This window comes from Crinia signifera, chromosome 3, assembly GCF_055691185.1.
Source record: "Crinia signifera chromosome 3, ASM5569118v1, whole genome shotgun sequence".
In the NCBI taxonomy this organism is placed as follows: Eukaryota; Metazoa; Chordata; class Amphibia; order Anura; family Myobatrachidae; genus Crinia; species Crinia signifera.
This window is the reverse complement of record NC_139219.1, coordinates 155,785-170,000: the sequence shown is the minus strand read 5'-3', so window position 1 is coordinate 170,000 and position 14,216 is coordinate 155,785. Positions and strand designations below refer to the sequence as shown.

Below are 14,216 nucleotides of genomic sequence, written 5' to 3'. Positions count from 1 at the left end.
AGTGGCTTTCAAATCAAAAACGCTCAGTGTGTATGGGCCTGAAGAGGCATTTTGGGATCAACCACATTTTCACAGATAACCTTTTTGTAGTAACTACAGGCACTTTGTATAATCCAGTTATTTTTCTTTTATTAAAAAAGTAATCTTCTTACAGTAGATTTGTTAGAACCTTCTTTAAACAAAGATGATAATAATAAAATACCTAAGAATAGAAAAATTTATTGACAGCAAAATTACAGTTTCATTTAGGGGGAAAAAAATTGTGTAATGGAATTTTACTGAAACCAGCTCCAAAGAAATCCCTGGAACCATGTGAACCCTTCAGTGTATTAGCAGATACGGGGAACTGATTATACTTATATTAATTATCGACAGTTATGAAATGGTAAATAGTATATTTTCTTTATTTTGCGCAATATACTTATTGTATTTTAGTTTAGCAGTAGAACAAATTTTAGAGGATAATTAAAATGATGCCATTCTACTCCAAAGACAGTCTCCCAGATCATCTGGCTGTCTTCAGGAACACATGAATGCCATTTTTAGAGCGCAGGACCAGCTGGGGTAGTCTCAGTGCTGGTTTGGAGAGGTCTGGTGAAAGCTCAAAGCGATTAAGTGTCAGAGCTATGGCCACTTTCATCTCATTCATAGCAAAGTTCTGTCCAATGCAGTTTCTGAAACACAAGATTGAAAGAAATAAAATATACAGTACACTTATACAGCTCCCCATCCCTATGCTCCAAGTATATAAGAAGAAATGAATACACCCGTCACTGTGACAAGGTCGGCATCCCCCTAATACTACAGCTCACTCCTCTACACGGGCACCTGTCTGATCACTGCTCCAAGTATCCACAGATGAAGGATTTCCTATACCCGTCACTGTGACAAGGTCGGCATCCCCCTAATACTACAGCTCACTCCTCTACACGGGCACCGGTCTGATCACTGCTCCAAGTATCCACAGATGAAGGATTTCCTATAGACGTCACTGTGACAAGGTCGGCATCCCCCTAATACTACAGCTCATTCCTCTACACGGGCACCGGTCTGATCACTGCTCCAAGTATCCACAGATGAAGGATTTCCTATACCCGTCACTGTGACAAGGTCGGCATCCCCCTAATACTACAGCTCATTCCTCTACACAGGCACCGGTCTGATCACTGCTCCAAGTATCCACAGATGAAGGATTTCCTATACCCGTCATTGGCCCTTATTCTAATCGGCTCGGTACGGCCCGCGTGCGGCCGTACCGCCGATGTTTTCTCTCTGCACATGCGCAGAGGTCACTCTGCGCATGTGCAGGGGAATTCTCCGTGTTAAAAATTTAGACGCCGCAAAGGGGGCGTATAGGGGCGTGAGGGGCTTCATCCCCTCATTTCCCTATGTGTACGCCCCGCGTTTCATGGGCGTTCCCATGCAAACGCGGGGCGTACGCATGGTAATGAGGGCATGACGCCACTCATGGGGGCGGAAAGCTGACGTCGGCGGATGTCAGCTTTCAGCCCCCATACAAGCTACCACACGGACGATTGTCCGTGTGGTCTCAGCTTGCGGGAGCTGCCGCGGCGTGCGGTCCTGCCTTCGATGGTCGTCGACCATCGAATGCAGGGGGCAGCTCCCAGCATGGTGGAGGCGTACGCCTCCACCATTTTCGTGCGGTTCGCCAGCCGTCCGTGTACGGACGGCCGTGGCGAACCGTATGGTGGGCGGGGATTCGTCTGGTGCGGTCGGAGCCGCATATGCGGCTCGACCGCACCAACCAGAATAAGGGCCATTGTGACAAGGTCGGCATCCCCCTAATACTACAGCTCACTCCTCTACACGGGCACCTGTCTGATCACTGCTCCAAGTATCCACAGATGAAGGATTTCCTATACCCGTCACTGTGACAAGGTCGGCATCCCCCTAATACTACAGCTCACTCCTCTACACGGGCACCGGTCTGATCACTGCTCCAAGTATCCACAGATGATGGATTTCCTATAGACGTCACTGTGACAAGGTCGGCATCCCCCTAATACTACAGCTCACTCCTCTACACGGGCACCGGTCTGATCACTGCACTATGCTCCAAATATCCACAGATGAAGGATTTCCTATACCCGTCACTGTGACAAGGTCGGCATCCCCCTAATACTACAGCTCACTCCTCTACTCAGGGCACCGGACTGATCACTGCTCCAAGTATCCACAGATAAAGGATTTCCTATAGACGTCACTGTGACAAGGTCGGCATCCCCCTAATACTACAGCTCACTCCTCTACACGGGCACCGGTCTGATCACTGCTCCAAGTATCCACAGATGAAGGATTTCCTATACCCGTCACTGTGACAAGGTCGGCATCCCCCTAATACTACAGCTCACTCCTCTACACGGGCACCTGTCTGATCACTGCTCCAAGTATCCACAGATGAAGGATTTCCTATACCCGTCACTGTGACAAGGTCGGCATCCCCCTAATACTACAGCTCACTCCTCTACACGGGCACCGGTCTGATCACTGCTCCAAGTATCCACAGATGAAGGATTTCCTATAGACGTCACTGTGACAAGGTCGGCATCCCCCTAATACTACAGCTCATTCCTCTACACGGGCACCGGTCTGATCACTGCTCCAAGTATCCACAGATGAAGGATTTCCTATACCCGTCACTGTGACAAGGTCGGCATCCCCCTAATACTACAGCTCATTCCTCTACACAGGCACCGGTCTGATCACTGCTCCAAGTATCCACAGATGAAGGATTTCCTATACCCGTCATTGTGACAAGGTCGGCATCCCCCTAATACTACAGCTCACTCCTCTACACGGGCACCTGTCTGATCACTGCTCCAAGTATCCACAGATGAAGGATTTCCTATACCCGTCACTGTGACAAGGTCGGCATCCCCCTAATACTACAGCTCACTCCTCTACACGGGCACCGGTCTGATCACTGCTCCAAGTATCCACAGATGATGGATTTCCTATAGACGTCACTGTGACAAGGTCGGCATCCCCCTAATACTACAGCTCACTCCTCTACACGGGCACCGGTCTGATCACTGCACTATGCTCCAAATATCCACAGATGAAGGATTTCCTATACCCGTCACTGTGACAAGGTCGGCATCCCCCTAATACTACAGCTCACTCCTCTACTCAGGGCACCGGACTGATCACTGCTCCAAGTATCCACAGATAAAGGATTTCCTATAGACGTCACTGTGACAAGGTCGGCATCCCCCTAATACTACAGCTCACTCCTCTACACGGGCACCGGTCTGATCACTGCTCCAAGTATCCACAGATGAAGGATTTCCTATACCCGTCACTGTGACAAGGTCGGCATCCCCCTAATACTACAGCTCACTCCTCTACACGGGCACCTGTCTGATCACTGCTCCAAGTATCCACAGATGAAGGATTTCCTATACCCGTCACTGTGACAAGGTCGGCATCCCCCTAATACTACAGCTCACTCCTCTACACGGGCACCGGTCTGATCACTGCTCCAAGTATCCACAGATGAAGGATTTCCTATAGACGTCACTGTGACAAGGTCGGCATCCCCCTAATACTACAGCTCATTCCTCTACACGGGCACCGGTCTGATCACTGCTCCAAGTATCCACAGATGAAGGATTTCCTATACCCGTCACTGTGACAAGGTCGGCATCCCCTAATACTACAGCTCATTCCTCTACACAGGCACCGGTCTGATCACTGCTCCAAGTATCCACAGATGAAGGATTTCCTATACCCGTCATTGTGACAAGGTCGGCATCCCCCTAATACTACAGCTCACTCCTCTACACGGGCACCTGTCTGATCACTGCTCCAAGTATCCACAGATGAAGGATTTCCTATACCCGTCACTGTGACAAGGTCGGCATCCCCCTAATACTACAGCTCACTCCTCTACACGGGCACCGGTCTGATCACTGCTCCAAGTATCCACAGATGAAGGATTTCCTATAGACGTCACTGTGACAAGGTCGGCATCCCCCTAATACTACAGCTCACTCCTCTACACGGGCACCGGTCTGATCACTGCACTATGCTCCAAATATCCACAGATGAAGGATTTCCTATACCCGTCACTGTGACAAGGTCGGCATCCCCCTAATACTACAGCTCACTCCTCTACTCAGGGCACCGGACTGATCACTGCTCCAAGTATCCACAGATAAAGGATTTCCTATAGACGTCACTGTGACAAGGTCGGCATCCCCCTAATACTACAGCTCACTCCTCTACACGGGCATCGGTCTGATCACTGCACTATGCTCCAAATATCCACAGATGAAGGATTTCCTATACCCGTCACTGTGACAAGGTCGGCATCCCCCTAATACTACAGCTCACTCCTCTACTCAGGGCACCGGACTGATCACTGCTCCAAGTATCCACAGATAAAGGATTTCCTATAGACGTCACTGTGACAAGGTCGGCATCCCCCTAATACTACAGCTCACTCCTCTACACGGGCACCTGTCTGATCACTGCTCCACGTATCCACAGATGAAGGATTTCCTATACCCGTCACTGTGACAAGGTCGGCATCCCCCTAATACTACAGCTCACTCCTCTACACGGGCACCTGTCTGATCACTGCTCCAAGTATCCACAGATGAAGGATTTCCTATAGACGTCACTGTGACAAGGTCGGCATCCCCCTAATACTACAGCTCATTCCTCTACACGGGCACCTGTCTGATCACTGCTCCAAGTATCCACAGATGAAGGATTTCCTATACCCGTCACTGTGACAAGGTCGGCATCCCCCTAATACTACAGCTCACTCCTCTACTCAGGGCACCGGACTGATCACTGCACTATGCTCCAAGTATCCACAGATGAAGGATTTCCTATACCCGTCACTGTGACAAGGTCGGCATCCCCCTAATACTACAGCTCACTCCTCTACACGGGCACCGGACTGATCACTGCTCCAAGTATCCACAGATGAAGGATTTCCTATACCCGTCACTGTGACAAAGTCGGCATCCCCCTAATACTACAGCTCACTCCTCTACACGGGCACCGGTCTGATCACTGCTCCAAGTATCCACAGATGAAGGATTTCCTATAGATGTCACTGTGACAAGGTCGGCATCCCCCTAATACTACAGCTCACTTCTCTACACGGGCACCGGTCTGATCACTGCTCCAAGTATCCACAGATGAAGGATTTCCTATAGATGTCACTGTGACAAGGTCGGCATCCCCCTAATACTACAGCTCATTCCTCTACACGGGCACCGGTCTGATCACTGCTCCAAGTATCCACAGATAAAGGATTTCCTATAGACGTCACTGTGACAAGGTCGGCATCCCCCTAATACTACAGCTCAATCCTCTACACGGGCACCGGTCTGATCACTGCTCCAAGTATCCACAGATGAAGGATTTCCTATACCCGTCACTGTGACAAGGTCGGCATCCCCCTAATACTACAGCTCATTCCTTTACATGGGCACCGGTCTGATCACTGCACTATGCTCCAAGTATCCACAGATGAAGGATTTCCTATACCCGTCACTGTGACAAGGTCGGCATCCCCCTAATACTACAGCTCATTCCTCTACACGGGCACCGGACTGATCACTGCTCCAAGTATCCACAGATGAAGGATTTCCTATAGACGTCACTGTGACAAGGTCGGCATCCCCCTAATACTACAGCTCATTCCTCAACTCAGGGCACCGGTCTGATCACTGCTCCAAGTATCCACAGATAAAGGATTTCCTATAGATGTCACTGTGACAAGGTCAGCATCCCCCTAATACTACAGCTCACTCCTCTACACGGGCACCTGTCTGATCACTGCTCCAAGTATCCACAGATGAGGATTTCCTATACCCGTCACTGTGACAAGGTCGGCATCCCCCTAATACTACAGCTCACTCCTCTACTCGGGCACCGGTCTGATCACTGCACTATGCTCCAAGTATCCACAGATGAAGGATTTCCTATACTCGTCACTGTGACAAGGTCGGCATCCCCCTAATACTACAGCTCACTCCTCTACACGGGCACCTGTCTGATCACTGCTCCAAGTATCCACAGATGAGGATTTCCTATACCCGTCACTGTGACAAGGTCGGCATCCCCCTAATACTACAGCTCACTCCTCTACACGGGCACCGGTCTGATCACTGCACTACGCTCCAAGTATCCACAGATGAAGGATTTCCTATACCCGTCACTGTGACAAGGTCGGCATCCCCCTAATACTACAGCTCATTCCTCTACACGGGCACCAGTCTGATCACTGCTCCAAGTATCCACAGATGAAGGATTTCCTATACCCGTCACTGTGACAAGGTCGGCATCCCCCTAATACTACAGCTCATTCCTCTACACGGGCACCGGTCTGATCACTGCACTATGCTCCAAGTATCCACAGATGAAGGATTTCCTATAGATGTCACTGTGACAAGGTCAAGTCAAGTCAAGTCAAGTCAACTTTTATTGTCATATTGTCATATACGCAGGTCGGCATCCCCCTAATACTACAGCTCACTCCTCTACACGGGCACCGGTCTGATCACTGCTCCAAGTATCCACAGCTGAAGGATTTCCTATACCCGTCACTGTGACAAGGTCGGCATCCCCCTAATACTACAGCTCACTCCTCTACACGGGCACCGGTCTGATCACTGCTCCAAGTATCCACAGATAAAGGATTTCCTATAGACGTCACTGTGACAAGGTCGGCATCCCCCTAATACTACAGCTCAATCCTCTACACGGGCACCGGTCTGATCACTGCTCCAAGTATCCACAGATGAAGGATTTCCTATAGACGTCACTGTGACAAGGTCGGCATCCCCCTAATACTACAGCTCATTCCTCTACACGGGCACCGGTCTGATTACTGCTCCAAGTATCCACAGATGAAGGATTTCCTATACCCGTCACTGTGACAAGGTCGGCATCCACCTAATACTACAGATCACTTCTCTAGCCGGAGAACCTGTCTGATCACTGCTCCAAGTATCCACAGATGAAGGATTTCCTATAGACGTCACTGTGACAAGGTCGGCATCCCCCTAATACTACAGCTCACTCCTCTACACGTGCACCGGTCTGATCACTGCTCCAAGTATCCACAGATGAAGGATTTCCTATACCCGTCACTGTGACAAGGTCGGCATCCCCCTAATACTACAGCTCACTCCTCTACACGGGCACCGGTCTGATCACTGCTCCAAGTATCCACAGATGAAGGATTTCCTATACCCGTCACTGTGACAAGGTCGGCATCCCCCTAATACTACAGCTCACTCCTCTACTCAGGGCACCTGTCTAATCACTGCTCCAAGTATCCACAGATGAAGGATTTCCTATACCCGTCACTGTGACAAGGTCGGCATCCCCCTAATACTACAGCTCACTCCTCTACACGGGCACCGGTCTGATCACTGCTCCAAGTATCCACAGATGAAGGATTTCCTATACCCGTCACTGTGACAAGGTCGGCATCCCCCTAATACTACAGCTCATTCCTCTACACGGGCACCTGTCTGATCACTGCTCCAAGTATCCACAGATGAAGGATTTCCTATACCCGTCACTGTGACAAGGTCGGCATCCCCCTAATACTACAGCTCACTCCTCTACACGGGCACCGGTCTGATCACTGCTCCAAGTATCCACAGATAAAGGATTTCCTATAGACGTCACTGTGACAAGGTCGGCATCCCCCTAATACTACAGCTCATTCCTCTACACGGGCACCGGTCTGATCACTGCTCCAAGTATCCACAGATGAAGGATTTCCTATAGACGTCACTGTGACAAGGTCGGCATCCCCCTAATACTACAGCTCACTCCTCTACACGGGCACCGGTCAGATCACTGCTCCAAGTATCCACAGATGAAGGATTTCCTATACCCGTCACTGTGACAAGGTCGGCATCCCCCTAATACTACAGCTCATTCCTCTACACGTGCACCGGTCTGATCACTGCTCCAAGTATCCACAGATGAAGGATTTCCTATACCCGTCACTGTGACAAGGTCGGCATCCCCCTAATACTACAGCTCACTCCTCTACTCAGGGCACCGGTCTGATCACTGCTCCAAGTATCCACAGATGAAGGATTTCCTATAGACGTCACTGTGACAAGGTCGGCATCCCCCTAATACTACAGCTCACTCCTCTACTCAGGGCACCGGTCTGATCACTGCTCCAAGTATCCACAGATGAAGGATTTCCTATAGACGTCACTGTGACAAGGTCGGCATCCCCCTAATACTACAGCTCACTCCTCTACTCAGGGCACCGGTCTGATCACTGCTCCAAGTATCCACAGATGAAGGATTTCCTATAGACGTCACTGTGACAAGGTCGGCATCCCCCTAATACTACAGCTCACTCTTCTACACGGGCACCGGTCTGATCACTGCACTATGCTCCAAGTATCCACAGATGAAGGATTTCCTATAGACGTCACTGTGACAAGGTCGGCATCCCCCTAATACTACAGCTCACTCCTCTACTCAGGCACCGGTCTGATCACTGCTCCAAGTATCCACAGATGAAGGATTTCCTATACCCGTCACTGTGACAAGGTCGGCATCCCCCTAATACTACAGCTCACTCCTCTACACGGGCACCGGTCTGATCACTGCTCCAAGTATCCACAGATGAAGGATTTCCTATACCCGTCACTGTGACAAGGTCGGCATCCCCCTAATACTACAGCTCATTCCTCTACACGGGCACCTGTCTGATCACTGCTCCAAGTATCCACAGATGAAGGATTTCCTATACCCGTCACTGTGACAAGGTCGGCATCCCCCTAATACTACAGCTCACTCCTCTACACGGGCACCGGTCTGATCACTGCTCCAAGTATCCACAGATAAAGGATTTCCTATAGACGTCACTGTGACAAGGTCGGCATCCCCCTAATACTACAGCTCATTCCTCTACACGTGCACCGGTCTGATCACTGCTCCAAGTATCCACAGATGAAGGATTTCCTATAGACGTCACTGTGACAAGGTCGGCATCCCCCTAATACTACAGGTCACTCCTCTACACGGGCACCGGTCTGATCACTGCTCCAAGTATCCACAGATGAAAGATTTCCTATAGACGTCACTGTGACAAGGTCGGCATCCCCCTAATACTACAGCTCACTCCTCTACACGGGCACCGGTCTGATCACTGCTCCAAGTATCCACAGATGAAGGATTTCCTATAGACGTCACTGTGACAAGGTCGGCATCCCCCTAATACTACAGCTCACTCCTCTACACGGGCACCGGTCTGATCACTGCTCCAAGTATCCACAGATGAAGGATTTCCTATACCCGTCACTGTGACAAGGTCGGCATCCCCCTAATACTACAGATCACTCCTCTACTCAGGGCACCGGTCTGATCACTGCTCCAAGTAGCCACAGATGAAGGATTTCCTATAGACGTCACTGTGACAAGGTCGGCATCCCCCTAATACTACAGCTCATTCCTCTACACGGGCACCGGTCTGATCACTGCTCCAAGTATCCACAGATGAAGGATTTCCTATAGACGTCACTGTGACAAGGTCGGCATCCCCCTAATACTACAGCTCATTCCTCTACACGGGCACCGGTCTGATCACTGCTCCAAGTATCCACAGATGAAGGATTTCCTATAGACGTCACTGTGACAAGGTCGGCATCCCCCTAATACTACAGGTCACTCCTCTACACGGGCACCGGTCTCATCACTGCTCCAAGTATCCACAGATGAAAGATTTCCTATAGACGTCACTGTGACAAGGTCGGCATCCCCCTAATACTACAGCTCACTCCTCTACACGGGCACCGGTCTGATCACTGCTCCAAGTAGCCACAGATGAAGGATTTCCTATAGACGTCACTGTGACAAGGTCGGCATCCCCCTAATACTACAGCTCATTCCTCTACACGGGCACCGGTCTGATCACTGCTCCAAGTATCCACAGATGAAGGATTTCCTATACCCGTCACTGTGACAAGGTCGGCATCCCCCTAATACTACAGATCACTCCTCTACTCAGGGCACCGGTCTGATCACTGCTCCAAGTATCCACAGATGAAGGATTTCCTATAGACGTCACTGTGACAAGGTCGGCATCCCCCTAATACTACAGCTCACTCCTCTACACGGGCACCTGTCTGATCACTGCTCCAAGTAGCCACAGATGAAGGATTTCCTATAGACGTCACTGTGACAAGGTCGGCATCCCCCTAATACTACAGCTCATTCCTCTACACGGGCACCGGTCTGATCACTGCTCCAAGTATCCACAGATGAAGGATTTCCTATAGACGTCACTGTGACAAGGTCGGCATCCCCCTAATACTACAGCTCACTCCTCTACACGGGCACCGGTCTGATCACTGCTCCAAGTATCCACAGATGAAGGATTTCCTATACCCGTCACTGTGACAAGGTCGGCATCCCCCTAATACTACAGCTCATTCCTCTACACGGGCACCGGTCTGATCACTGCTCCAAGTATCCACAGATGAAGGATTTCCTATACCCGTCACTGTGACAAGGTCGGCATCCCCCTAATACTACAGGTCACTCCTCTACACGGGCACCGGTCTGATCACTGCTCCAAGTATCCACAGATGAAGGATTTCCTATACCTGTCACTGTGACAAGGTCGGCATCCCCCTAATACTACAGCTCACTCCTCTACACGGGCACCGGTCTGATCACTGCTCCAAGTATCCACAGATGAAGGATTTCCTATACCCGTCACTGTGACAAGGTCGGCATCCCCCTAATACTACAGCTCATTCCTCTACACGGGCACCGGTCTGATCACTGCTCCAAGTATCCACAGATGAAGGATTTCCTATAGACGTCACTGTGACAAGGTCGGCATCCCCCTAATACTACAGCTCACTCCTCTACACAGGGCACCGGTCTGATCACTGCTCCAAGTATCCACAGATGAAGGATTTCCTATAGACGTCACTGTGACAAGGTCGGCATCCCCCTAATACTACAGCTCATTCCTCTACACGGGCACCGGTCTGATCACTGCTCCAAGTATCCACAGATAAAGGATTTCCTATAGACGTCACTGTGACAAGGTCGGCATCCCCCTAATACTACAGCTCATTCCTCTACACGGGCACCGGTCTGATCACTGCTCCAAGTATCCACAGATAAAGGATTTCCTATAGACGTCACTGTGACAAGGTCGGCATCCCCCTAATACTACAGCTCACTCCTCTACACGGGCACCTGTCTGATCACTGCTCCAAGTATCCACAGATGAAGGATTTCCTATAGACGTCACTGTGACAAGGTCGGCATCCCCCTAATACTACAGCTCATTCCTCTACACGGGCACCTGTCTGATCACTGCTCCAAGTATCCACAGATGAAGGATTTCCTATAGACGTCACTGTGACAAGGTCGGCATCCCCCTAATACTACAGCTCATTCCTCTACACGGGCACCGGTCTGATCACTGCACTATGCTCCAAATATCCACAGATGAAGGATTTCCTATACCCGTCACTGTGACAAGGTCGGCATCCCCCTAATACTACAGCTCATTCCTCTAGCCGGAGCACCTGTCTGATCACTGCTCCAAGTATCCACAGATGAAGGATTTCCTATACCCGTCACTGTGACAAGGTCGGCATCCCCCTAATACTACAGCTCACTCCTCTACACGGGCACCGGTCTGATCACTGCTCCAAGTATCCACAGATGAAGGATTTCCTATAGACGTCACTGTGACAAGGTCGGCATCCCCCTAATACTACAGCTCACTCCTCTACACGGGCACCGGTCTGATCACTGCACTATGCTCCAAGTATCCACAGATGAAGGATTTCCTATACTCGTCACTGTGACAAGGTCGGCATCCCCCTAATACTACAGCTCATTCCTCTACACGGGCACCTGTCTGATCACTGCTCCAAGTATCCACAGATGAAGGATTTCCTATAGACGTCACTGTGACAAGGTCGGCATCCCCCTAATACTACAGCTCATTCCTCTAGCCGGAGCACCTGTCTGATCACTGCTCCAAGTATCCACAGATGAAGGATTTCCTATACCCGTCACTGTGACAAGGTCGGCATCCCCCTAATACTACAGCTCACTCCTCTACACGGGCACCGGTCTGATCACTGCTCCAAGTATCCACAGATGAAGGATTTCCTATAGACATCACTGTGACAAGGTCGGCATCCCCCTAATACTACAGCTCACTCCTCTACACGGGCACCGGTCTGATCACTGCACTATGCTCCAAGTATCCACAGATGAAGGATTTCCTATACCCGTCACTGTGACAAGGTCGGCATCCCCCTAATACTACAGCTCACTCCTCTACTCAGGCACCGGTCTGATCACTGCTCCAAGTATCCACAGATGAAGGATTTCCTATACCCGTCACTGTGACAAGGTCGGCATCCCCCTAATACTACAGCTCACTCCTCTACACGGGCACCGGTCTGATCACTGCTCCAAGTATCCACAGATGAAGGATTTCCTATACCCGTCACTGTGACAAGGTCGGCATCCCCCTAATACTACAGCTCATTCCTCTACACGGGCACCTGTCTGATCACTGCTCCAAGTATCCACAGATGAAGGATTTCCTATACCCGTCACTGTGACAAGGTCGGCATCCCCCTAATACTACAGCTCACTCCTCTACACGGGCACCGGTCTGATCACTGCTCCAAGTATCCACAGATAAAGGATTTCCTATAGACGTCACTGTGACAAGGTCGGCATCCCCCTAATACTACAGCTCATTCCTCTACACGTGCACCGGTCTGATCACTGCTCCAAGTATCCACAGATGAAGGATTTCCTATAGACGTCACTGTGACAAGGTCGGCATCCCCCTAATACTACAGCTCATTCCTCTACACGGGCACCGGTCTGATCACTGCTCCAAGTATCCACAGATGAAGGATTTCCTATACCCATCACTGTGACAAGGTCGGCATCCCCCTAATACTACAGGTCACTCCTCTACTCAGGGCACCGGTCTGATCACTGCTCCAAGTATCCACAGATGAAGGATTTCCTATACCCGTCACTGTGACAAGGTCGGCATCCCCCTAATACTACAGCTCACTCCTCTACACGGGCACCGGTCTGATCACTGCTCCAAGTATCCACAGATGAAGGATTTCCTATACCCGTCACTGTGACAAGGTCGGCATCCCCCTAATACTACAGCTCATTCCTCTACACGGGCACCGGTCTGATCACTGCTCCAAGTATCCACAGATGAAAAATTTCCTATAGACGTCACTGTGACAAGGTCGGCATCCCCCTAATACTACAGCTCACTCCTCTACACGGGCACCGGTCTGATCACTGCTCCAAGTATCCACAGATAAAGGATTTCCTATAGAGGTCACTGTGACAAGGTCGGCATCCCCCTAATACTACAGCTCATTCCTCTACACGGGCACCGGTCTGATCACTGCTCCAAGTATCCACAGATGAAGGATTTCCTATACCCGTCACTGTGACAAGGTCGGCATCCCCCTAATACTACAGCTCATTCCTCTAGCCGGAGCACCTGTCTGATCACTGCTCCAAGTATCCACAGATGAAGGATTTCCTATACCCGTCACTGTGACAAGGTCGGCATCCCCCTAATACTACAGCTCACTCCTCTACACGGGCACCGGTCTGATCACTGCTCCAAGTATCCACAGATGAAGGATTTCCTATAGACGTCACTGTGACAAGGTCGGCATCCCCCTAATACTACAGCTCACTCCTCTACACGGGCACCGGACTGATCACTGCTCCAAGTATCCACAGATGAAGGATTTCCTATACCCGTCACTGTGACAAGGTCGGCATCCCCCTAATACTACAGCTCATTCCTCTACACGGGCACCTGTCTGATCACTGCTCCAAGTATCCACAGATGAAGGATTTCCTATACCCGTCACTGTGACAAGGTCGGCATCCCCCTAATACTACAGCTCACTCCTCTACACGGGCACCGGTCTGATCACTGCTCCAAGTATCCACAGATAAAGGATTTCCTATAGACGTCACTGTGACAAGGTCGGCATCCCCCTAATACTACAGCTCATTCCTCTACACGGGCACCGGTCTGATCACTGCTCCAAGTATCCACAGATGAAGGATTTCCTATACCCGTCACTGTGACAAGGTCGGCATCCCCCTAATACTACAGGTCACTCCTCTACACGGGCACCGGTCTGATCACT

The 14,216-nt window shown here is 50.4% G+C and overlaps 1 protein-coding gene across 1 annotated transcript in view; it reads right to left on the bottom strand.

The window, feature by feature from the left end:
* Nucleotides 1-97: 97 nt before the first annotated feature.
* The window catches only part of LOC146063110 (cytochrome P450 4B1-like), a 101,865-nt gene continuing 87,746 nt past the window's right edge, over nucleotides 98-14,216 (bottom strand). The window contains exon 8 of the mRNA XM_083175124.1: nucleotides 98-674. Within this exon, the coding sequence (XP_083031250.1) occupies nucleotides 506-674 (169 nt within the window). The 3' untranslated portion in view covers nucleotides 98-505. The remainder of the gene's footprint in view (nucleotides 675-14,216) is intronic.